The 27,777-nt window shown below is 42.2% G+C and overlaps 1 protein-coding gene across 4 annotated transcripts in view; it reads right to left on the reverse strand.

Moving 5' to 3' along the window:
- The window catches only part of MAP3K12 (mitogen-activated protein kinase kinase kinase 12), a 231,223-nt gene that overhangs the window by 69,233 nt on the left and 134,213 nt on the right, over positions 1 to 27,777 (reverse strand). For all 4 annotated transcript variants that reach the window (XM_073613598.1, XM_073613599.1, XM_073613600.1 and 1 more), the window contains 3 exons: positions 27,388 to 27,571; positions 22,195 to 22,386; positions 16,535 to 16,693 (listed from right to left, as the gene is read on the reverse strand). In XM_073613598.1, coding sequence (XP_073469699.1) covers positions 16,535 to 16,693; positions 22,195 to 22,386; positions 27,388 to 27,571 — 535 coding nt within the window. The remainder of the gene's footprint in view (positions 1 to 16,534; positions 16,694 to 22,194; positions 22,387 to 27,387; positions 27,572 to 27,777) is intronic.

Below are 27,777 nucleotides of genomic sequence, written 5' to 3' on the forward strand. Positions count from 1 at the left end.
TGCATTACTGCCAGTTTAACGCCATATAGTTCTGTGTGCGTTACTGCCAGTTTAACACCATACAGTTCTGTGTGCGTTACTGCCAGTTTAACGTCATACAGCTCTGTGTGCGTCACTGCCAGTTTAACACCATATAGTTTTGTGCGTTACTGCCAGTTTAACACCATTTACTTCTGGGTGCGTTACTGCCAGTTTTATATAGTTCTGTGTGCGTAACTGCCAGTTGAACGCCATATAGTTCTGTGTGTCACTGTACGTTTAGCGCATTATATTGCAGTAAATAATAGTGTATCTGTGGAGTGTGTCTGTGTAGTGTGAGTACTCAAATTAAAGTGCACCAAACACCTCTTTACATTGATTAAAGTGCATCTACGTACAGATTTCAACTTCTTCTTTAAAACTGCTTATAAGCACCGCCCCCTCCCTCCCAATAATGTCTGGGAGGACAACAAGGAGAGGCAGACGTTCCCTTGGCACTGTAAGGAGGCCAGCAACAAATGTGTCCACAGGCAAAGGTGGACATGGTGGTCACTCCTCAGGAAGAGCATCATTTCCTCTGTTTAGTGAGTTTGCCCGTGCTATCCAGCCACACCATGCAGAGGAGGTGGTGGACTGGCTTCCTCATCCTCTGTCACGCAAGCAGACAAATTGGCATTCATGTTCCTCAAGCCGCAGCGTATTACCAAGTTGTAGTGATGAAGATGGAGGAGCTGGAGATGATGATGATGTCACTGATGCGACTTGGGTGCCAGATAGAGCAGAGGAGGAAACTCAAAGTAAGTGAGGCGGCACAACCCCAAGGAGGCCGACATCAAGAAAGAGTAGAGAGTAGCCACCCTATTCCATCACATTCTGCAGCTGTTATCTCCCGGGCCACTCCCCAAAGCTCATCTGTCTGGGCCTTTTTCAGCACATCTGCAGCAGATCGCACTGTTGCTATCTGCAGCATGTGTCTCAGACACATCAAACATGGCAAAAACACCAACCATTTGGGTACCACATGCTTAACAAGGCATTTAACGTCCAACCAGTCAGCCAGTTGCCAAGAGCACCTAAAAGCCACACAAAAGGGGCACAAATCTGTCCCTCCTCCTCCTTCTTACCCACTTCAGTCTGCCTCTGCTATGCAGAGTCATTACCTCTCAGCAGCCTCCACTGACAGGGATGATGGTATAGCACAGGGTGTCCCAGGTCCTAGCAGCACATCTACCAGCAGCACACCACCAGCTGTAGACGGTAGCCAGCAAATTTCTCTGCCCCATCTGCTGCAGAGGAAAAAAAAATACAGTCCCTGACACCCACATGCCCAGCCTCTAAATGCAAGCTTGTCAAAGCTGTTGGCTTCTGCCCCCTTCCGTGAATACGCACAATGTGCTGTACCACAATGGCAGGTTCCCAGTCGCTATTACTTTTCATGTAAGGCCGTTCCATCTCTCTACCATCACGTGGAAGGGAATGTTTTGGCATCGTTGGGCAAGGCAGTCAGCCGTAAATTCCACCTTACTGCTAACACATGGTCCAGCAAGCATGGGCAGGGATGATATATTTCGTTCGCCGCACACTGGGTAACACTGCTTGCAACTCGAAAGGATGCAGGACAGGGCTCGGTGCTGCAGCTTGTTGTGCCCCCATGTCTCCATACAGCTGGTGGTGATGATGCCAGACCTGTGAGCTCTACCCCCTCCTCCTCCTCTGCCACTCCCATGCCCTCCTCTGCAGAATTGTCCTATGAACATCAGGTACCCCCTCGTTCAGGGCTATTCTATGAGTCAGGCTAAAAGGTGCCATGCAGTGCTTCAGCTGGTGTGTTTAGGGGACAGGAACCACACCAGAGCAGAGATTCTTGCAGCTCTGCAGGGACAGGCCCAGAGGTGGTTCACACCATGCCAGCTGGAGCCAGAAATGGTGGTGTGCGATAATGGCTCAAAGACTCCTGTCCGCCCTTAGACAGGGAAAGTTGCACATGTCCTCAATTTGGTGATGCAGCATTTCCTAAATACCTACCCAGGGTTGCAAGATGTGCTAAAGCTGGCCAGAAGAATCTGTAGCCATTTCAGGCGGTTATACACAGCCAGTGCTCAGTTGGCTAAAATTCAGCTGGAATTCCATCTGCCCATAAACCCCCTGGTTTGTGACATGCCCACCAGGTGGAACTCGACTTTGGCAATGCTGCAGTGGCTATACATGCAGCAGAGGGCCGTCAACGAGTACCTCTGTGAGAACAGCACGATGACAGGCTCAGGCCGCCTCGGCTTTTTCTCCCCACGCCGATCGCTGATCATTAGGGATGCATGCACTGTATTGTCACCATTTGAGGAGGCCACAAGGATGGTGAGTCATGACAGCGCATGCATCAGTGACACAATCCCTGTTGTGTTCCTGCTGGAGCAGACTCTGCGTGGCATTATGGACAGGGCACTGGAGGCAGAGCAGCAGGAGGAAGAGGAGGACTTCCTTTCCTCTCAAGGCCCACTTTATCCAGACACCATCATTCCTATGTCACAGAACACACAGGCTGAGAGAGGGGAGGAGGATTCTGGCACTTTCATAGGCTTCGAAGAAGAGGAAGACATTAATCTGTAAGCGATGGCTTTCCAACCCCAGGACCCTTGAGAGTAGTACGTGACTGGGAGGAGGAGGTTCCAGATGCTGTCATCCTGAGTGACCCCGAGGAGTCTGCTTCTCAAGCCCCAGCAAATTTGAGGCGCATGGGCAACCTCATGCTTCAAAGCCTGCAAAAGGACCCAAGAATAAGTGGCATAAAGGAGAAGGATGATTACTGGTTGGCAACCCTCCTTGACCACCGTTATAAGGGGAAGGTCTCAGAACTCATCCTGTCCCCACAAAGAGTGCAGAAGATAAAATCTCTTGAGGACACGTTAAAGAGGATTTTATTGAATGTTTTTCCTGACTCCAGTAGGTTACAGTGTCATGGAAAATGTAGTTTTGAGTCTTCTGTTGGTAAAGAGAGGAGCGTTGGAGAAGGCGTCTGCCTAAGTGAGGCATTTCAGAATTTTTTTAGTCCTCGCCGCCCAGGGCTGTCAGCTTCCACATCCCATTGGCAGCATCTGCATCACATGGTGGACGATTACCTCAGGGCCAAAACAGAGAGCTTTCCAGCTGACGATCCACTGACTTACTGGGTCATGAGAATAGACTACTGGCCAGAACTTACCCAGTATGCCATTGAGTTGTTGGGCTGCCCTGCATCCAGCGTGCTTTCAGAACAGGCATTCAGTGCTGCAGGAGGTTTCATTACTGATCATAGAGCGCGTTCTGTCCACTGACTCCGTGGACAGTTTGACAGTTATAAAAATGAATCAGTCCTGGATTACGAGCTATAAAGCCCCTTTTGCCAATGTCACTGATTAAGTCGTTTTGGGATGTGGAATCTCTGCAGGACTTCGAGGCTGCCTAACTTAGAGAGTGTTCAATCATTTCATCTGGAAGAATGTTTTTGGTATCGGTTTCATGGGCACAATTAACACCCAAAGACCAAATTTTCAGCACCTGTTTGACAGGTACATATCATTGCAATTTTTGTTTGCCTTCATCAACAGCACCTCTGTAGGGTTACGGTGGGAAGGCACCCCATGACACCCAAAGAGTAATTTTTCTGTACCTGTTTGACAGGTCCATATCATTGCAATTGTTTTACAGCAAGGCCAATTCTTGCTTTCATCAAGATTACCTCTATAGGGTTACGGTGGGAAGGCGCAACCGACACACAAAGACCAATTTTTCTGCACCTATTTGACAGGTGCATATCATTGCAATTTTTTTTGCCTTCATCAAGAGTACCTCTATAGGGTTATGGTGGGAAGGCACCCCCGACACCCAAAGAGGAATTTTTCTGCACCTGTTTGACAGGTGCATATCACTGCAATTTTTTACAGCAAGGCCAATTCTTGCTTTCATCAAGATTACCTCTATAGGGTTACGATGGGAAGGCGCCACTGACACCCAAAGACCAATTTTTACGCAACCGTTACTTCTATCCAAAGTTAAAGTGACTCCAGAATGTATCCAAAAAATCTCTAATCTTGTTCCCAGTGTGCTACATTGTGGCCTCATCATACACACTGGCTCCCCAGCTGTTGCTGAGCAAAATAAAGGCAGCTTGCAGGGAAAATGTAATTTTTTTGGGCTTTATAAATGCAATTATTGCTGCAGCAGATTCTAGACATGGTACAGATCTGACACTTTACAGGTAGACTAAGGGGACCTTCCCAGGCACTATATTGTAAGGAAGTTTTCATTTTTATGCTTTCACTTTAAAAATAAAAAAATCACTGCTCATTTAAAAATTACGTTTTTTTCACAAACTTTTTTTTTATTGATCCATGTCCCCCAGGGCAGGACCCGGACCCCTATAACCATTGTATGCCCAATTGCTTGCATATAAGCTTTCAAAATGGGCACTTTTGATTTTTGACATTCGGGTTCCATTAACTTTAATGGGGTTCAATATTTGGGTCCGAAAGTTCTGGTGCAAACCGAACAGGGGTCCATTCGGCCCATCCCTAATAGGAGGCAGCATGCAACTTTAAACTTGTACAGACCACCAAAAAAAGAGAATGGTGAGATAGTTCCATGTTTTAAAAACTACAAAGAGTCTTCTGACTCCTCCAAACAACCACTGCACCCCTTACTACCATTAGTAAAACCACTTACTAATATCTATCCCAGCTTCAGGACCCAAGACAAACATTTATTATAAGTTGAATTTGGAGTTTTAAACTGCTCCTTTGCTCTGTTGTACAAATCATAAAAAATATAAAGTGTGGGAGTTCTTTAAATTGTAAGGCCGGGTTCACATATGTGTGAATTGGATACGGTTTTAACCGCATGCAATTCGCATGACATGTGAATGTGACCAGCTGTCAATGGAGCTGATTCAGACATGTCCCTGGGTGGGGGGCGGCCACGTTGTAGTTTTCAAAAGGGTCCTGTGCATGTTTGGGTCCGGTTTAGGTGCGAATTCAGGCAAAAATTCCAACCTGAATCGCACCTGAACTGTTGAACAGAAACGCATCGGACTCCGGGCTGAAAACCGCGGCTGCACATATGTGAACCCGACCTAAATCTATTTCCTTCCCTGTTGGCTAAATTTGAGCCCCATGACTAAGCTCCGGGGATGGAGTGAAACGTGTTTGAGGCGTGGCCTGGTCAGAATCCAGGCTGAGGTTGCCACTCTATTCATCTCTGTAGGACAACGTGGATGTGCGACTTTCAGGGGTTTCTCTTCTTTCCTTGGACAAGTTTGATAATGGTGGCAGGGCCAATTTTTTTGTCTTAAAGTAGAACCTAACTGTATTTGAGCACCACAAACTAAAAACAATATTTCATTACCTTTTATTATTCAAAGGAAACTCCCCCATCCATCCATGTCTCCATACTTTATTTTTCTGAGAAATCACTTTGAAAAACACCCCCTAGGGCAGTGATGGCGAACCTTGGCACCCCAGATGTTTTGGAACTACATTTCCCATGATGCTCAACTACACTGCAGAGTGCATGAGAATCATGGGAAATGTAGTTCCAAAACATCTGGGGTGCCAAGGTTCATCATCACTGCCCTAGGGAAAATGATGAATGTAGCATTCACTTTCTGGAATCCATCTGCCCTTAGCTCAGACATGCAGGCAGGACGGTGTGCTTAGCCCCTCCTCCCCTCCAGTTGAAAGAAACAAAAAGGTCCATGAAGACTTATAGCATGTATGACATCATTTTGGTCTAGGTAAGAAACCAGAAAGCTAAAAAAAAAAAAAAGTAAAAATATTGTACCTTCCTATCTATTTACTAATGCTGGCAGCATAAGGGAGTTTGGTTTTACTTTAAGGACATTACAGCCTTTTTAAATTATTCACTGCGCCTAACGGGGAATAAATAACTGTCACACTGCCATGAGGATCTCTCTGTGTAGAGTTATTTACTGTAAAATGCTGAATGTCAGTATTTTATCACTTCTCATTGGGTAGTATGTGCAGCAAAAGTGTTATAACCATTACAGCAATGTTGATTATTTCTAAGCCCTTACTTAGTATATTTAAATTGTGTGATAACATAAATTATTTTACAGCATACAGGGCTCAATACTGCATAACATTTTGCCTTAAAATAACTCATTCAATATTTATCTTAAAAGTAGTCAAATCACATGTGCGTTATTCAACGAATGCATCAAATATTTATTTTGTATGCTATTTAGTGCTTGCATTTAGTGTTATTTTTACAATGTTTTATTGCAATTTTTTTCACAAGCTAGGGCCAGGTACATTTCTATGTGTGCAGTTGATGCGTTTTTTTGAGGAATGTTTTTGATGTGTTTTAATGCTTCTGTGTTATTTTTTGTAGGTGGAAACTGGTTATTAATAAGAAAAAAAAATGCATGTACATGCATTTCTGATGTGTTTTGATGCAGTACCATTGAAGTCTAAGGAGCCAAAAACACACTGGGGGAGATTTACTAAAACTGGTGCACACAGAATCCGGTACAGCTGTGCAAAGTAGCTAATCAGCTTCTAACTTCAGCTTGTTCAATTACGTTTTGACAATAAAACCTGGAAGCTGATTGGTTTCTAGGCAGAGCTGCGCCAGATTCTGTGTGCACCAGTTTTAGTAAATTTCCCCCACTGTGCTGTATGTAAAAAAAAAAAAAAAAGTCCCGCGCCTTTTACAAAAAAAACTGCAGGAAACTGCATAGATGTGAACGGACACATAAGAAAATAATGTTAAATGGATTGTGGTGTGTTTCTGTAGATCTGCATACACACTAAAAAACACACAGATGTAAACCTAACGCTGCACTAGAGGGAGATTTTCTATGAATAATGCAGAAATATTGTGAATTTCTGAAAACATCCTAAAGTTGGCCATACATGGATCGAAATTCATCCAGTTTAGCAGGGACCAGCCGAATTCCGATCTATGTATGGGCACTGTGGTTGTAAAGTGATCGATTTCTGTGCCACCGCCCTGTCGGGTTTTCCCTGCTTGATCAGCAATGCAGGCTATAGCCGGCAGCGATGATCAGTGTATTCTAATAACAGGGAAGTCTTCCCGCTGTAAGAATACAATAGCTCAGTGGGGAGGATTCCCCTATCCACCTTGAATATGTGGATGGGGGAATCGGGTCCATTTTTTCATTAAAGCCACAGGCTGAACACTGTCCCCCTGGAGTTCATGTGGGTTCTACTTCCACAGCTCCTGGATTAGACATCCCTGGCAGTCACCATTTTGAAAAACTTAGTGTAGTGAATTTTTAGCTGATTTGTAAGTATGGGGTCCTTTAAATGGCTCTTGAGTTTTGACCAATATTAATCATAATTAGCTGTATTATATATTCAAAAATTGATGTTTTATTTACAGACAATCATGTGTGCATCTAATCCTGAGGAAGTGAACACAGATTCACGAAACACGTCGAGTTTTAGGATGCACTGTTCAATCTGATCATGTATTTACTTTGGAAATATTTTAATTATGTATGAAATACTGTTATGGAATTACTACAAATCAGCTTATCATTTTATCTGTTTCTTATGTATTATAATGACAATTGTACTTATTCATTAATAAATTGGCAATTATGTATGTATTCAATTGTTGTACGTGTTTCTCCCCTTTTAAAGGGCAAATTATCATTTTTTATAGATGTTTTTTATGAATATTCCGAGAATATTGACTGCTTGTACCATGAGATAATAAACAAATGTGTGTTTTTTTTTCGCTAGGAAGATTTAGAGATTATCAATTAATTGTTGATAGTATCATATCAATCAAGAGCTGCATCTGCATTGTGCATGGCGTGCCATTACACTGTCTAAGCTGGAGGGCATGTAAGTGGTAATTTCCCTCTCTTCTCAACCCTTGATATTATGTTATACATGCAATGCTGTTCACCTTGTAGGTTTGGATTTAATACATTTTGTTGTGTTTCTTTTGGAAAGGCCTACTGTTGTCTGTTAAGATATAACGGTCCTGAGGAAGCAGATTGCGAAACTCGTCAACCTCTTGACAGAAGAGTACAAGCCAACATAGCTTGGCCAACGGCTTATATTTACACATTAGCTTTTTGGTATTAATGGTTTTATCTAAGTTACTTTAACAAATTTTGTAATAAATAATTTTTGATATATAATTTTGGTTGCTGCGTCTCTTTCTGATACTGTTAAAGTCTGTAAAATTGCTCCTTTTTTTTTAAAAACAAATGTGTGAATTGACTTAATTGATTTATGTCAAATTTTTTGTGGTATTTACTTCATCTATTTAAAGAATTTGTGGTATTTACTTCAAATTCAATATTTTAATTTGATGAATTGACTCTTTTATTATCTTTTATCACATGCGATATTTCCAAAAAGACATAAATATTGCATGTAATAACCATTAGTGAATTGACCCCACAGTTACAAGGAACAAAAGTAACTAAAACATGCAGTACACCAAATAGGTCATTACAATAATGCAATTAAGGCAGAACTAGAGGTTTCTTTAATACAAAGTCTCTGATATTGCAAATTAACAATAGTTCATGCATGTACACAGGTAAAACCTATGTGTCTTTTGGCTTTTCCGGGTCTTCCTTCTGTCAGGCAGGCTCAGTACAGAACCAAGGATACTCAATGACCTCTTGGCTTCAGCTCTGCTAGTTGAAGTGTGTAGAGCACAGGTATCAAACACAAAGCCCGCAGGCCGAATCCGGCCCTCCAGACCATTTCATGTGGCCCTTGCACCTCTCCTGCAGCTGCGGGAGAGCTCCAGCCCTCCTCCGGTCCTCCTCCAGACCCATACTTTCTTCTTTCAAGCAATCCATCCAGCTTCTTCCTAGCAGCAGCATAAGGAAAAGGGGTGCACTGTAATGTAAGGGGAGGGGACGCTCTGGACCTCTAATCTTGCAGATACAACCGGCCCTTTTGAGGGCAATCATAATGCTGATGCGGCCCACAATGAAATTGAGTTTGGCACACCTGGTGTAGAGGATGCCTTTTTGAGTATGTCCTTATACTCCTATATTTGCTTAAAGTGTTACTAACCTCAGTAATATGAAAATAGTTCATCCGCCCCCCTGCAGTGTCCACAGCTTATAAATCTTCTTTTTACATTAAAATACTGCCACTATATACCTGTGCTGAGTGTTCAGGTAGGAGGAGATTTCCACTATAGCCTGTGTTCTCATGCTGTTATGGAAGGTGGATCATCCATGAATCAAGATGTGACATCCCACCCACTGTGTTCTTTTTTAGTTACTGGGTATGGAGGAGGAGGGAGGGACTGGGCTGCCATTTAGGATCTGTATACATGCCCAAATGTGCCAATACCATGTAACCTGACTAGCTCTGATCAACAAGGAAATGTTCTCTCCAGCAATAGAGACCAAACTGAGCATGTGCAGCAGTACTACCCTCACTGTTTCTTATCTAGCCTTGCTAAGAGAGACCCTGCAGGAGGGGGAGGATCTATGCATACAGGATCAAAGAGCCTTTTTACACAACACAGAGGATTAACCTCTTAAGTACCACAGTGAGTATAACAAACATGCTATTCTGCATATACAGACTGATTTTACTGTTGTGGGTTTAGTAACACTTTAAAGGGCAGGGCCGTCACTACACAGAGCCGGTCCTGTCCTGCGTTCTCCCTTCTCATTTGTTGGCAGAACATATATATATATATATATATATATATATATATATATATATATATATATATATATATATTTTTTTTTTTTTTTTTAGGTAACCAATTGCCTAAATAACAAGAGCAGGAGAGGGTGAGGATTGGATAGAACGGTCCTGTTACATGCCAGTTCTTGGCAAAGAATAAACATTTTTTTCCCTACACGGGACTCCTGCAAGGGAATGATTATATCACTTTCTTCAGATAGTAGCACCCCTTTATCACTTCCCACCAAAAGATCTGGGGCTAGAGCCCATAGCCCATAATGAAGTGGTTCAACTCACCATACTGCAGAATCAGTGGGAGGCCCGAGTGTGCCACATCTCCTGCCACCAGATGCAGCGTGTCGCCAACCATCGCCTGTTACCAGATGCAGCAATTTACTTGCCACCGTTACCTGCCACCAGATGTGGATTTTCACTTGCCACTTTCACCTGGCAGCAGATCAGTCACCTGCTACCATTTGCAGATTGTAACCTGCCACGTCTCCTGCCACCATTTGCAGATTGTCACTTGCCACCATTTGCAGATTGTCACTTGCCACATCACCTGCCACCATTTGCATGTAGCACCCTCTACCAGAAGGTAGGTGCTAGTAAGGGTTGTTTTACTAGGTTTATTCAGCACAGGAAAATTTAGGCAGGCTTATGCTGCTCGCTAGGCCTGTCTGTTTTGATTCTGGGGCTGGGTGTGGTTAGAGTAGCAGTGGGTGTGACCACTTGGCTCCAGTTCTGAGGCGCCTCCTCTGCTTCCAGGGAGAATGTTCTGGAAGAGGAGGCTGGGCCTAGAGCTGGAGTGGCAGGCAGCACATGTGGGTGCTCTGACCAATCCCTAACTGGCATTGGCAGGGGGCGGGCCTCCTATATAGGCTGAGGCCGCACGCTGCTGGGGAGCAGTAGTCGACTGAGTGACTTGAGGAATGGAGTGCTAGACAGTTGCAGGTTCACACCACCCATCTGGGGGTGTGTGGGATTGCAGGAGGAGGCCCGGGGAGAACTGTGAGGGAACACTGCCTTTGGACGGTCACTGGCAATGTCTCTGTCACCACACGGTCGGTGGCAGGGAGCTCCTGGAGCAGAAAGGGCATGAGAAGCTGTCAGAACGCATAGTCTGGGAAAGTTCCTCATCAAGGACTCAGGGCTGGGAGGTTGGAAGGTCGGTGAGTGTTACCACAGTGGATGGCTGGAGGTGCCAGGGAGTCTGTAAGGGATCTCTGCTTCTACACAGTCACTAGCAGAGTCTTCATCATGCACAAGGTGGATGGGGAAGAGTCCTGGATCAGAGAGGAGACTAGGGATGTGTGTGTCAAATCAGTGTGGCCGGGGAACACATGATTTGCAAGTTGGACTGGCTGGGAGCAGTAGTCCATTTCCTAAAACATAGACTTTAACCTACTAGGCCTCCGGGGAGAGGTTCTGCAGGCCTCAGGCCTAATAGCAGCGAGTCACCAGAGCCAGTAGAGGGGCTTATTTAGAGTGAGTTCTTCATACCCATTAGAAGAGGATTGTTATACCCTAATGTAAGTTGTGCAGGAGGAAACCAAGAGTGCAAAGAGAAGTAAGTTTGGGCAGGTGGTGAAGAGAACTAAGACCATTACTTTTACAAGGTCAAAAGTGATGTTTCTGTCCCTCACACGGTGATGGATGGAGAACTCTTAGTAACAGCAGTCTGCATGGAGATGCAGGGAGCAATAGTCTGCATAGGAGATGCAGAGGGAGTAACAGTCTGCAGGGAACTGCAGGAGAAGATTTCTACTTAGTTAAGTGTGCACATTCCATCTTCAGGCTCTACTGTAAATATGATGGCAATGATTTATCCTATGGGCATCCCATATCCCAATCCCTATCCAAGTTGTACCCCCCAATAAAACAACAAAAACAAAGCTCGCAAATGACTGTTCATTGTCTCTGGAAAGGATGTATGAAGTCTGGGTGATTTGGCGGATTGTTTGTCAGTAGTACTATCACCATGGCTACATGCAGATTGTCACTTGCCACATCTCCTGGCACCATTTACAGATTGCCACATCTCCTGCCTCTATTTGCAGATTGTCACTTGCCACGTCACCGGCCACCAGATGTTGCTTGTCACTTGCCAACTGATGTGTATTGTCACTTGCCATGCCAGCCAGTGCCATCTAATGTGCATTGACGCAGTATTGGTGGCAGGCTGACAGCACTAGTTCATTTAGTGAGAGCAGGAGAGCGGTAATGCGGGGCAGGCAGTGAGAGATGATGTCATCTCGCTGCTCCCCGCAGCACCTCTGACATTGAAGCAAGGGGGTCTGGCTGCAAAATGGAGCTCCATGACAGGAAGCACGTAACCTCCACTCCACCGTGCTGTGAGGGTGGAAGAGCGCTGATGTGTGGTGGGCAGTGAGAGATGATGTCATCTCTCTGCTGCTCGCAGTAACTCGCTCCCAAATTGAAGAGGCCCGGCTGTGAAGAGCGCTGATGTGGAGCGGGCAGAAAGAGATGTCATCTCTGCTCGTCCGCCAGCTCGCTTCTCTCCTCCGCCTCTCTCATGCAGCCAGCCCACCCGCCGCAGCAGCCGCAACCCGCTGGTTAGGCAGGGACCCTGCGGCAAGAGACTCTGGTGGGCCCCAGATTCGGGGCTATAGCCCCAATAGCCACCCCCTAGCAACGCCCTTGCTTCCCACTAATACTAATAAAGAGACTAGGCAAAAAAAAAAGTATATGAATAATTGAAATATTCGGGAAAAGGTAACACAGATTTTTTAGTCTATCTATCTATCTATCTATCTATCTATCTATCTATCTATCTATCTATCTATCTATCTATCTATCTATCTATCTATCTATCTATCTATCTATCTATATCTCTCTCTCTCTATATATATATATATATATATATATATATATATATATATATATATATATATATATCATTTCTAACTTGCAATTTCAGAGTGTTTGCATTAGTTATAGATATTTCAGTTGTGTGTTAATCTTATTAAATACTGGTAGGGCTATGTATAATGAGAGTACATTTCTACAAGATAGATAATGGAAAACGCTCATTTATAGCTGCTGCTAAACAAAGTCAGATTGCAGTCTAGTAATGTTAATCAGCATGAAATTAAAAGAAAGAAACACAACTGTAATCTCATTTGCTACTATGGAAACCAGCACAATGTTCTTATGCCACAATCTTTGTTAAAGGGTCCAATTGAGTGGTGTATTTTTTTTTTTACTGTTTAGATGTCAGATAAGTAGAAGGCACTGCCATTTTATATTGTTTAAAGCAGAACGCCACTCTCTCAATCAACATTGACTATTTGTAATCCTTATATGCTGCTAACATTAGTAGGTAAATAGGAAAGTATATTATATTTACTTGTTTTAAACTTTTTTTTACATTTCTTCAGTTACTTCCTGGTTTCCACACCTAGGCAAATGATGTGATACATCCCAGAAGTGTTCGGGAGGGAGGGGGGCTTTTCTCAGCTAAGCACAGCCTGCTGTCTGCATGCCTGAGCTAAGGGCAGATGGATTCCAGTAAGTAAATGCTACATGAATCATTTTGCCCTAACTCAAGATGGCCACAGCCAGAAATTCTAGGGGGTGTTTTTCAAAGTGACTGCTCAGCAAAAAAAAGCATGGAGACATGGATGGATAGGGGAGTTTGCTTTGAATATTAAAAACGAATTAACTAGCGTTTTTGGTTTGTGGTGCTCAGATACGGTGTTGTTTTGCTTTAAAGTGTTACTAAACCTACAACAATAAAATCAGTCTGTATATGCTGTAAAGCATGCTTGTGATACTCACAGTGAAACCTAATCCTCTGCATTGTGTAAAAAGGCTGTTTTATCCTGTCTTCTCTGATCCTCCCCTTCTTCCACAGCCCCCAATCCATCTCCTGATAGAACAGAGGCTAGGGGACAAGCTGCACATGCTATGTTTGGTGTGTATTGCTAGAGAGATTTTTTTTCTTGGGAGAGTGCATGTGATCAGCACATGGCCAATCAGCACTGTCCAGACAAAGGTTCAGGGGTCTTGCAGCCTCATGGGACAGCCAGCACAGAATGAAAACTCCTCCTACAAGTTTTAACCAGACACTGATACAAGTCACAAGACTGCTCTAACTGCTGAAGAGAAAGGGTATATAAAGAGGAGTTCCGACTAAAACAAAAAAAATTAAAAGTCAGCAGTTACATTCAAATACTGCAGCTGCTGACTTTTAATAATCGGACACTTACCTGTCCCAGGGTCCAGTGATGTGGGGGAAAGAAGCCCCGCTCGTCTCCCCCTCCGCTCTGTGGCACCGGCATTGTCACTGGGTGCCCGGCTGTGGCTTCACAGCCGGGCATGTACTGTGCATGCGTGACTGGCTGGGCAATCATCTGGGACCTGTGACATGTCCCAGATGATTGGCGAGAGGGAGGGGGAGAGGTGAACTTACTTCCGGCGCTCTGGTGCCCCAGGAGGAAGTGGGAGCTAGAACCCTCTAAAAAGAGGGTTTCCGCCCCCCCCCCCCCCCCCCCAAAAAAATTACATGCTATTAAAGTGGAAGTTCCACTTTGGGTGGAATGCCGCTTTAACAGTTTATAATTACTAAAAATATTGCATTTCCATGCTCTGTGTACTGTGGAAGACCAGATATAGTGAATGCAGGTCCTGGGTTTGGTAATAATTTAAGTTCAATGTATTTTATGTAGAGCGGGTAAAATAAGTATTGAACACGTCACTGTTTTTCTAGGTAAATATATTTCTAAAGGTGCTATTGACATGAAATTTTTACAACATGTCAGTAACAACCCATGCAATCCATACATACAAAACAACCAAAACGAATAAGTTTAGAAATTAAAGGAGTTGTAAAGGCAGAAGTTTTTTTAATTCTAATGACAGCTTCAAGACGTCTCCTGTATGGAGAAACTAGTCGCATTTCTCAGTTGTGATTTCAAATATTGAAGGTTCTGTGGGCCTCTTCTATGAACTCTGATCTTTAGTTCTTTCCTTAGATTTTCTATTGGATTTAAGTCAGGTGATTGTCTGGGCCATTCTAGCAGCTTTATTTTCTTTCTTTGAAACCAATTGAGAGTTTCCTTGGCTTTGTGTTTGGGATCATTGTCTTGCTGAAATGTCCATCCTCATTTCATCTTCATCATGCTGGTAGATGGCAGTAGATTTTTATCAAGAATGTCTTGGTACATTTTTCCATTCATTCTTCCTTCAATGAAATTAAGTTTGCCAGTACCGTATGCTGAAATACAGCCCCACGCCATGATGTTCCCAGCTTCAAACTTTACTGTTGGTATGGTGTTTTTGGGGTGATGTGCAGCGCCAAACAACCAAACATGGTGTGTATTATAGCATCGAAAGAGTTCAGTTTTGGTCTTATCTGACCAGACTATATTCTCCCAGTATTTCACAGGCTTGTCTAAATGTTGTTAAGCAAACTTTAAACAAGCTTCAACATGCTTTTTCTTCAGCAATGGAGACTTGCATCGTGATTGTTTGAGTGCATTACTTATTGTTTTCTTTGAAACAATTGTACCTGCTAATTCCAGGTCTTTCTGAAGCTCTCCACAAGCGGTCCTTGGCTCTTGGACAACTCTTCTGATAATTCTTTTCACTCCTCTGTCAGAAATCTTGTGAGGAGCACCTGGTTGTGGCTGATTATGGTCCCAACAGTGCTCACTGGAACATTCAGAAGTTTAGAAATCCTTCTGCAACCAATGTCATCAGTATGTTTTACAACAATAAGGGGTTGTGAAGGTCTTGAGAGAGCTCTTTGCTTTTACCCATAATGAGATGTTTCTTGTGTGACACCTTGGTAATGAGACACCTTTTTATAGGCCATCAGTTGAGACTGAACCAGCTGATATTAATTTGCACTGACAAGGGGCAGGATTGCTTTCTAATTACTGATAGATTTCAGCTGGTGTCTTGGCTCTCCATGCCTCTTTGCACCTCCCTTTCTTCATGTGTTCAATAATTTTTCTCTGTGTCATTCAATTTTATTACACATAACTTAATTTCAAAATATAATTGTTTTGATTTTTTTTTTTTATATGTATGGATTGCATGGGTTGTTACCGACATGTGGTGAAAATTTCATGTCAATAACACCTTTAGAAATATATTTACCCAGAAAAATGTAGAAAAATGGTGATGTGCTTAATACTTATTTTACCTGCTGTGTGTGTGTGTGTGTGTGTGTGTGTGTGTATCTATATATATATATATATATATATATATATATATATATATATATATATATATATATATATATATATATATATATATATAATCAATCAAATGCAATCAAAAGGTGAGCTGCATGTGCCGTTATTTGATTCTTTACATGGGCTCCACTTCATAACCAAAATCCAGGATAATAAATAGTGGAATGGTGCACAACACCTAGATATGCAATTCACCCTCCGGCAGGACAATTAAAAATGTCATACACAACAAAACAACAAACAATTAATTCTCAAGTGCATATAAATATTTTCCAATATTTTCGTTGAACCTAATGGATACATTAACCAATTGTAGGAATCTCTGAAAACCATATGTACCAAAGCTATAGTAATGTTTCAGTGTGGGTAAACCTTTTAATTAGTTCTTTGCTATATAGAGAATTAACCCTAAAAGGAACCAACCTCTTTCAGAAGCAGCTTAATGATAAATGTCACATGGACTGGTATTAATGCAGCTGGCAACCTGCATACTTATGTTGTCAGCATACTAGAAGACTGCGGGTGACTATTTGTTTAATAAAGGAATTAAAAAAAAAAAAAAAAAAAAGATTGGTGGATTCAAACCCTATATACAGGATAAAAGCAGATGACCGGATTATGATTCATCGTGTAGTCACTCACCAGATGTCCACCTTCTCAGACACGGGCTCATTGCGTATGACCTCTGGTGCCATCCAAGCTACCGTACCAGCAAAGGACATTTTAGTGCTCTTGTCACTCAGCTCTTTGGAAGTACCAAAATCTGATATTTTTACTAGGTCATCATAGGTGATCAGCATGCTGTGGGTAACAAAAGTTTAAACATGACATAAATGTTCGGAATACTATTCAATTTGATGTACATAGGTAAATTATGTATATAAATACATAGATATGTAGGTATATGATACACTAGAGAGAAACATGGCACTTTTGCATTTTGCATGTACTGAAATAAAACCAGAAGTAAGTAGTTAGCTGACTGTCAGAACCTAGGGATCCTTTCGTTTCCGATTCCTTCTCTGAATAAGAAAATAAAGCTAAACATGGGGCAATAAATAATACATACCATAAGGATGACCTCCAGGTAGATACAAATGGCAAACTTTTATGCAGTTTGGTATTTACTAATACATGTTTTAAAGTGATTGTAAATTCATATTTTTTTTTTTTAAACGACAACCATGTCATACTTACCTGCTTTTCTGCACTGGTTTAGCACAGAGCAGCTCCGATCCTCCTCTTCTGGGGTTCCTCATCGGTGCTTCTGGCTTATCCCCCCTGCCGAGTGTCCACCATAGCAAGCAGCTTGCTATGGGGGCACTTATGCAGGCTCGGTTCTGTACTGCAGAGCCCAGACTGGGGGAGGGAGAATCAGCAATCGGTTGTGCTGCCGTGGTCAAGTGCTTTTAAGAGACATGCTGACAGGATGAAAGAGCAGAGTGACACAGAGATGAGCTCATACATCTGCTGCTTCTCCTTTAACTGTTACAGGCTGAAGAAGGGACAAGACCTGTAACTGTTAATTAACCTCCCTGGCGGTATTCCCGGGTGTGGCTCGGGGTTAAACTTCAGTACCATTAGCGGTAACCCTGAGCCACACTTGGGATTGCATTGCAGGATCCTGGTGCAGGTTACTTACCTTGTCCCCAGGATCCTGTGATGTCCCCCCGCTGTGTCCTCTGCCCGATGCTCTGTGTGCCGGGCTCCATTCCCTGCAAGCGTCGCGACGCACGGGGGGTGGAGCTCGGCGGCAAAATCAAAAAGTACACAAAACATAACATATACAGTACACTGTAATCTTACAGATTACATTACTGTATAAAATCATTTCAAATCCCTTTTATCCCTAATACTTTGTCCAGTGCCCTGCCTGCACTTTTATATTATATATACTGTTCTTTCTGCCTGGAAACTTGAGATTGTCTATGGCAACCAAAAAGTGACCTTTACGTCAAAAGTGGTTTAAGACCAGCTAGAAAACAGCGATAGTAAATTAGAACACTTGCAGAATTGAGCGATAGTGAATCGTGAGGAAATTCATTTTATTATTATTATATTATTATTTTTTGTAATTATTTATAGTTATTTATTATATTATAATTTATGATTTCGTTTTTTCAAACTTTATCATACCAGGGATGTCTACTGGACTCTTGTTTGGATAGATTTAAGTGTATTATTACTAAGAATTACAGGCCTAAAATATAAAACGTCAAATTTCTATGCAAAATAATGAACTGCTGTGAGACGCAAAAATCTGACATAATCATATCACCAGGGAGGTTAACGGAAGAAGAGAAAAAAAAAAACAAGTCCCTTCCTTTGCTGTACAGGAGAAGCAGCAATCAGCTGTGCTGCAGTGCTCAAGTGCTAACAAGGAACATGCCTATTGGATGAGAGAGAGCAGAGTGACAGAGAGATGAGCTCATCAATCTGCTGCTTCTCCTTTCACTGTCCAGTCACAGGCTGGAGGAGGGACAAGACCTGTAACTGTTACTTAACTGAAGAAGAAAAAAAAAAATCAAGTCTCTTCCCTTGCTGCACAGGGCTGCACTGTATGGCAGAGCTATGTAAATCTCACAATTGAATGGACTGAAATACAAATCATTTGGCAGGTAAATCTTGACTGGTCTCCTTTCAGGTAAATTTTACAGCAATGATGCACAATATTTACTTAGTAAAAACTAACTGTACTTTTGTCTTTGTTTCTGAGGGAAGAGCTACTTTTCCACAGTAAGCGGATTGTACCTTTCATTCTACGAGGGCAATGTGGGAGAGTAAAAGAAAGAATTTGTTTCTATGGGCAACAAGAAAAATTCTTCCTACAGATTCTCTGATTAATAACCGCTTATATAGCTTGCATGACCCATCCGCTCAACGCACTTCGGTCCCCGCTAATGCGAGAGCTAATATATGCCAAGGCAACATGCATGCTATACTCACACTTCCCACCCACACAGAAGACACAGACCAGTGCTGTAACAAATGCCAGCATGAGCTATACTAAAAAGGACCATAGATCCTGTGTACATCATATCAGCACTGATCGCTGCAAACTATTTTGAATAAAAATTTTCACTGGTACACAGACCTGTACAAGAATTTCAGCCCATGTAAGGGTACACATGGGTTAGATGCACAAAATATGGAACCTGCCAAATTGAAACACAACATTTCTTCCATATAATGAACAATATAATGAACAGATGATCTGAACACACATGAAATTGGCAACACAAATCTGGCAACCATGGCAACAATTATAGAAAGTAAACTCTATCCAGAGCCGCTCTAAATTACAGTGTACATCATTTAATTTGTATATTTATTAACCCTGTCCTGCCCAGCCGTGGCACTACTGTTAATTGGTATTGGGAGCAGGAAACTATGTATGAGACAGGAACACCCAGGACAGTCCAAGAACAAAACAAACAGGCACCACATATACTTGTTTGGTATTATGTCGGCAATCAGCCTTTTCACCAAGCAGGAGACACCCACAGCAGAGAGAGTGGAGAGAGGGACTAAAGATATTATGTCAGACAGTGGTGTAGTGGTTAGCACTTTCACCTAGCAGCAAAAAAGGTCGCTGGTTTGAATCCCGACTGTAACAACACCCCGAGTATGAAAAAGGGTTAAAGCCGTTTAGGAACCCATACAAATAATTCTTCCCCCCATGTACGAGACGAGGCTCTGTACGGAGGGTCAAACAGGAATCAGACTCTTTTTTAGAACCAAAATTACTTGTCTTACTAAAGTCTTCATATACAGAAGAGGTTCCCCCCTCCTGCTCATATTACTCTAACAATACAACTGTAACCAGAAACCTAATTAACATGAGCTAGTTTACTAAATCATTTACCCAGACTAGACTCAGAGACATGACCTTTAGGACAGACTTGTGGTCACCGAGCTTCACACATTAGTATAAACACAGGACACCTTCTCACAATAGCAGGAGCTAATTACAATTAACAATACAAACAGTGATCTCCCCCCCCTCCTCAGCCTAGTAGGCAACAAACTATAGTATGAGGAGACTGTCCGGATCCTACCCAGTTCTAGAGGCCAATGTGATCAGCTCTCTCAACTAACATGTTGAGTTCAGAATCAAACAAACCAAGAATAGTCTTAACATATATCCTGGGAGATACTGTGGATAAATATTACGGTCCCATTTTAAGTAATCCAATCATATTCTCAGGGTTCATTCTTTTCTTGGTCACCCTGCGCCCAACAGTGACTCCCATCACACCGACCACTACACCATCTGCTTGGAGTTTGCATGTTCTCCCTGTGCTTGCATGGGTTTCCTCCGGGTACTCCAGTTTCCGCCCACACTCTAAAAACACATATAGGTTAATCAGATCCTGTCTAAATTGGCCCCTAGTATAAGTATGAATGTGAGTTAGGGACCTTAGGTTTTAAGCTCCTTGAGGGTAGGGACTGATGTGAATGTACAATGTATATGTAAAGAGCTGTGTAAATTGACAACGCTATATAAGAACCTGAAATAAATGAATAAATAAATGTCAACAGCCAGCCTTTCCATCAAGCAGCAGACTCTCACAGCAGAGGGAGTGGGAGAGAGGGACTAAAGGTATTATGTCAGCAGTCAGCCTTTTCACCAAGCAGCAGACTCTCACAGCAGAGGGAATGGGAGAGAGGGACTAAAGGTATCATGTCGGCAGTCAGCCTTTTCACCAAGCAGCAGACTCTCACAGCACAGAGAGTGGGAGAGAGGAACTAAAGGTATTATGTCGGCAGTCAGCCTTTTCACCAAGCAGCAGACTCTCACAGCACAGAGAGTGGGAGAGAGGAACTAAAGGTATTATGTCGGCAGTCAGCCTTTTCACCAAGCAGCAGACTCTCACAGCACAGAGAGTGGGAGAGAGGAACTAAAGGTATTATGTCGGCAGTCAGCCTTTTCACCAAGCAGCAGACTCACACAGCAGAGGGAATGGGAGAGAGGAACTAAAGGTATTATGTCGGCAGTCAGCCTTTTCACCAAGCAGCAGACTCACACAGCACAGAGAGTGGGAGAGAGGAACTAAAGGTATCATGTCGGCAGTCAGCCTTTTCACCAAGCAGCAGACTCACACAGCACAGAGAGTGGGAGAGAGGAACTAAAGGTATCATGTCGGCAGTCAGCCTTTTCACCAAGCAGCAGACTCACACAGCACAGAGAGTGGGGGAGAGGGACTAAAGGTATTATGTCAGCAGTCAGCCTTTTCACCAAGCAGCAGACTCACACAGCACAGAGAGTGGGAGAGAGGAACTAAAGGTATCATGTCGGCAGTCAGCCTTTTCACCAAGCAGCAGACTCACACAGCACAGAGAGTGGGAGAGAGGGACTAAAGGTATTATGTCGGCAGTCAGCCTTTTCACCAAGCAGCAGACTCTCACAGCAGAGGGAGTGGGAGAGCGGGACTCTAGAATAAGTCAGCTCACATATAAAAAGGCATGTGGACATCTGCGACTAATAATGAGGTCTAGCTATCAGGTAGGATATGAACATAGGGATGAAGGCTTTATGCCAGCTAATAGCTCCAGGCTCCGGGACCCTGGCGAATTATTAGGATGTGAGAAAACATCAATGTTTGTTTCTTCCACATCAGCCATAAACACTCGAGTCCCTCACCCTGTGTAGCTGAGAAACCTGCAATAATACACATATATCATCCAATATCCTGCCAGCCAGTGCCTTATACTTCGAATAAGGACACCGCCATGTACCTTTGTGTCCTTTCATAGGGAATATTTTGTCAGTTTTGATTTGGAATGGAGAAACCCTTGTGAATCAGTGTGATGTTGGAGAGAATAAAGTGTTGCTTACTGAACGTTGAGAAGGCCTGAGGCAAGTGCTACATGCTCGGCTGTTAATTAAGTCAAGAATCAATGTGGATGCAGTGACATTATTGTGAAGGTATTTTATTTTGCATGGGAAAGCTTTTCATGGTTAGCAAAATCCCGTTTATTTCAGCAACAAACAGCAGAGGCCTCTCTGTGGTCTACAGTGGTTGAAGGTCTGACCCCATCCTGCCATGGACCCAGGTGTCTCACAGAATAAAAGAGGATGAGTCAATATATTACTGGGGGGATGGATGTCATAGGGCTAATCTTTTCCGAAGATTGTGCACAAATTGACCATGGTAATGGAGAGCATAATTAAAGACTTAACGACTGAATATTTGACAATATTTTATGCAATCCATGCCTGTTGGATACAAACATATGATCATTATTAACCAAGTACACCTAACAGTACAGTATAGCAAGTTTCTACAATCAGTACTTACTTTGGTGACTTGAGATCTCGATGGATAATCTTGTGGAGATGAAGATAGTTCATTCCCCCAGCTATACCCATGGACCAATCCACTAGTAAGGAGGGGGTGACCTTCCTCCCAGCACGAAGCACTTCATAAAGCTGTCCTTGAGCACAGAACTCCATTAAGATACAGTAACATGGAGCCTGCGTGCATACACCCCTATAAAGCAAAATATGCAACAAGATCATTAAGTCCTTGTATATCCACAACAACCACAACAAATTCCACCAGGTAATCGGGATGAGCTGTGATAATGTTACATTCATCAGAAGCAGATAAACTGTGTGTGCTCTGAGTTCCCTTTGCTCAGATTTGACCTGAGATTTGGAATTCTCATTTATGCCCTGTGCATCCTGTAATCTCATTTACCTCATGAACCCCCCCCCCCCCAGCAAATTAAAAAAAATAAATTATAGCATGCATACATATACACATGTTTATAGCATATACAGTATACAAATTCTACCCAAGCTTTATTGAATTTAAATGTTATTAAAAATTACTTTTCCTTTTCAATCTGCAGCACTGTAATTTTCTGTAAAATTCAATGCAATACAGCAACCTGGAGGTGTTCTGTACACTGCTGGTGTACAGATCACATCCAAAAATGTCATTTCCTGCTTGTGTGATTGGCTCACTGATTTTCCCAGATGTCTGCTCTAAGGTACAACTCTGATTTTAGGCATACTCTGCAACAGAATTTTCATTTTTGGTGCGATATAACCTAAGGGTTAATTACTTTGAAAGGGATGCAGACACTGCAATCTTTCTCATTTTCTCATCAGAACATTGAGAGTGCAAACCCCCTCGTGGACTCAATCTGACAGGTAGGAATATTACCAATCGTTCAGTGTCTGCTCTTCCTCTCTGTCAATCCCTTCACTGGCTTCCGCTCACCCGATAAATTAAATTCAAAATACTAACAACAACTTACAAAGCCATCCACAACTCTGCCCCCAGCTACATCACTAACCTAGTCTCAAAATACTCTTTGTTCCTTCCAAGACCTCCTGCTCTCTAGATCCCTTGTCACCTCCTCCTTTGCTCGCCTCCAGGACTTTTCCGCAGCCTCTCCCATCCTATGAAACTCCCTACCACAATCTGTCCGACTATCTCTAACTTTGTCCACTTTTTAGAAGATCCCTGAAACCCCTCCTCTTCAGAGAAGCCTATTCTGCCCTCACCTAACAACTGTACTTTTATTTTCTCCATCAGCCCACAGCTATTACCTTTTGTATCACTTAACCCTCCCTCTTAGATTGTAAGCTTTAAAGATCAGGGTTTTCTGATTCCTCCTGTATTGAATTGTATTGTAACTGTACTGTCTGCCCTCATGTTGTAAAGCGCTGTGAAAACTGTTGGAGCTATATAAATCCTGTAAAATAATAATAATAAGAGAAAACTGTCAGAGTTTAGCTACTTTCAAGTGGGGACATAATTTCCATGTACAAATTAAGTTAACCTTATCCACTCCTGAGAAACTTCCAGTGCTTTTTTTCAGTATCTAGAAGTGGGACCCAACCCTATCTCAAACTGGCTGGACCCACATCTGAGTTCTATGAACTAGTCTTGCCCTCCAGCATTACCTCAGAGATGACCCAGATCACATTGTTGGAGATCTAACCAAGACCATGAGACATGGAGACCAAAGGAAAACAAACAGTAAAAGGACTACGCTAGACACCACTTACTACTCCAGCTATACTCAGCCCTACAAGCAAACCCTACTCTTGTCCCCCATAGAACAACCCGTTGTGCTTTGATTCCTGGGCCCCCTTCATCTTCTGCTCTAACAATTGCTGAAGGCTGTGTTTATAAAAGTATTTCAACTGTAACTGGCAAACACTGTTGGCATCAAAAATGGCTGTTAATTTGCCTACTTATAACACTGAGAATGCACCAGGCGATTATTATGAATAAGGCTCTCCAATTCAGAATCAGTATGCAAAAACATGATCAAACAAACAGCTATTCCTTCAGAGCAGAAACAGGTAGGAATCTACAACAAAGTTTCTTAAAATCTTAGTACTATACAATGATCACTTAAAGGGGATTGTTTTTTTTTCAACAAAAGTAGAGTTACTCTTTAAGGGCAGCAAACTGTGCTTATGTTTTATACACATAAACAGAGGGTACTATAATTATCAGATTTATTGGTAAAGTTATCTTTAAAAGTGTTGATATACAATATTGTTTTTTCCTGCTTCCCTTTTTCAACATAATAGCGTACAATTAACACATAGCATTCCAAACACTACAGTTCCCAGAAGAATGTATCACCACAAAGTTAAAAAAGTACACTCTCAGGAATAATGCTACTAGTTTAGCTTTTTAGAAGTTTTTCCTCTATTTCTGTTAAAATCCTCCCCTTTATCTTAGTACATTATATCATTATATAGCCAATGGTTTTGTGGACAACGGACTATCACATCTTTATGTGCTTGTTGGGCAACGCATTCGAAAACCATGGGCATTAATATGGAGTTGGCCCCCCTTTTGCAGCTAAAATCCCCTTTAACACTTGCGAATGGGGTCATTAGCAATTAAATGTGGAAGACCTGGTAGGGGTTCCTGGGGATTAGCAATGGGAGGCTGACAGCTTCTGCAGCTATCTGCAGCTCTGAAGTAGACAGTCTGTTTCCAGGGCTGATTGTTCACAGGTAATTGCTGCTTGAGCGATTACCTGTGAGTGGCTGCGAATAACGATAGAAGCTGAGTTTCCTGCATCTAATTGCTAATGGCCCCTTTCTCAAGTGTGATTGGGACCATAACAGCCTGTGCTCTTCTGGGAAGGCTTTCCATAATTTTTGTGTGTCTGCTGGAATTTGCACCCATACAGCAAAAAGAGTATTTTAGAGGATCAGGTATGGATGTTGGACAAGGAAATCTGGTTCACAGTCAGTGCTCAGTGGGACTGATGCAGGCCTTCCGAAAATGTACACACAAGATTGGAAATGGACGATTGTCTAAAATGTCTTTGTATGCGGTTGCATTACCAGTACTGTTCACTGGAAACAACTAAACATAAAAATAATTTGGACTAAAAATAATTTGGACGGGTCTTCGAATACTATTACACATACTGTATACTGTGTTTCCCTGAAAATAAGCCTGGATCTTATATTAATTTTGGCAACAAAAGAATCAGTAGGGCTTATTTTCAGGGTAGGTCTTACCATATAATGTGCTGTCTTCTCTCCCCCTCCCTGCCTTTCAGGAATCCCCAATGTACAAAATGCTTGTAAAATCCTATAATCCACTCTATTACAGTAGTATATAATGTACAATGTGTGTGTTTTTGTAATATAATTGTGCCAAAAACCTTCGTTATAGCACCGTTCGGCGCTTCTTCCCCGCTCTGAGCACTGCAGGGGGGTAATCCTCTACTAACGGCTGGGAGAAGAGGAGGAGAGCAGCGGGAGGTCAGCTGAGAGCCGAGCGGTGCTGTACCAAAGGTATTTGGCACAATTATATTACAGAGACACACACATTGTACGTTATATACTACTGTAATAGAGCGGATTATAGGATTTTATAAGCATTTTAAACTAGGGCTTATTTTCAGGGTAGGGCTTATATTGCAGCCCTCCTGGAAAATAACAGTAGGTCTTATTTTTAGGGAAATATGGTAGTTAAGTGCGATGATCATGTGTCCTAAAACTTTTGCCAATACAGTGTATGTAGGCAGAAAAACTGTATCTTTTGAAATAACTGCACTTTTCCCTGAATTCTCCATATAAAGTGACAGCTTGTCTCCTCCTCCTTTACCCCTCAAGTATTGCATGCCTTAGCTGTAATGTAACTAAGCCTGCAAATATTTTTGTATAATATGGAACTCATATTATATACATATGTAGAAACACAAAAGCAACACACATCTGTGGTATACTAAGAAAAGTTTGGAGGATTTTTGCAATCTGGCATGGCTGTGAGTCTCAGTTTGACCTTTTTGCCAAGATGTCGTTTCTAACAACCTATACACTCTCTGTATATTTCTGTGGAGGTGTCAAACCTTCCAGTTTGAAGATACAAAACTGTTGCTTAATTTACCATCTAGAGAATGTTGGGCCTATTACAGCTGGGCTAGTTATGGTGTATTATCTCAACACTAAGGTCCAAACCACGAGTTAAGACCAAGCATGGGAGCACACCTCGTTCCATTCCACCCAGAGCAAAGAAATTCATTTTCGGTGCATTGCTCTTTATCTGAATAAATTAGAGAATAATCAAATCAACTAAACTATGGGATTCCATTCAGTTTAGATTATTATTCCACTACAAGGCAATGTTTCAGTCCAAGGGAATATTTATCAAAGTCCTTGGAATTAAAGTATAACTTCATTTTTAGTATAAATTATGGATTAATGCTGGTCTCTGAGGCTTATGAAAAAGGCCAACATGTTTAAAGCATCATGACCTACAGCCTCCTGGCTCTTTGCATCTTGCTATACAGAAGCTGCTCTTGGGAGATAAAACATTCAGTAGAATGCAAAGTAGGCCGTCTATCTAATGATGGACAGGAGTAGTTTCCTCACAAAAAAACATAAAGCTTTTTGACTACAGGCCACCCTGCCTCTAATTACATCTACAGCAAAGGTAACCATGATATTCATAACTGGGCTCCATTAAAAATAATAATCTAGGAGTAGAGTGAACTTATGCTTTAAATATCCTTCTGTGCAGTGTGAATACATTTACTTGGTCTGTTTCCTAGACAAGTTTGATACATTCAATGCTTGACAAATTTAGTATACAAAAGTAGAAAGGTTTCACATGTCAAGCAGCTTTTCATTATTCCGTACCACTCTGCTGTGGTGTCTTGTGTACTGTATGGTCCTGATCTACAATGAACGGCATAAGAAATTTCTATCGGAGTATGGCTGTCCAGAGTTCTTCTGCCCATTTCTATCTGCACATGCATTAGCCAGCACCTGGGGCTCTTTCTTCTCTGGAGGTGAAGGACTTATTTTGGTGGATCTACCTGAGCGGTGGGGTTTATCTCAGCTTTTCGTTATTATTTGTTTATTCACAATGTGAAGGAGTTGAGATGGTGTGGCAATAATTTGCTTTTTAGAGGCTATAACACAACAAAGTGATTTGATGTCTGAATTGTTTTTGAATTTTTATATAGGTAGATTTTTTTTTTGTTTTTTTGCTCACTTGAAGGTGATGATATTGGGGTGCTTCAGTTTCCGAAGATGTTTGATATCGGTTTCTTTTATATCTCTGACTTTCTTCACAGCCACTTCTTCGCCATGAAACTTCCCCAGGAAGACAGCTCCCTGAGCTCCACTGCCTACCCACTGTAGGTCCTGTATCTCTTCAAATGGCACTTCCCAAGAGCCTTCACAGAACAAAAACAGAAATACAGAAACACAAAGCAGTTATAGAAGAACACTATATGTTTTTTTTTATTTCTAGGAACCACTAACTATGTTCACTGTTGAGCTCTGCTTACTGATGACGTGCATAACTGCTGCATTTTCTCAAATATATAATATAGCAAATACTGGTGCTGACCTGGGTAAGACAAGAGGAAACACTTGAAAG

Source organism: Aquarana catesbeiana, linkage group LG02 (assembly GCF_042186555.1).
Source record: "Aquarana catesbeiana isolate 2022-GZ linkage group LG02, ASM4218655v1, whole genome shotgun sequence".
In the NCBI taxonomy this organism is placed as follows: domain Eukaryota; kingdom Metazoa; phylum Chordata; class Amphibia; order Anura; family Ranidae; genus Aquarana; species Aquarana catesbeiana.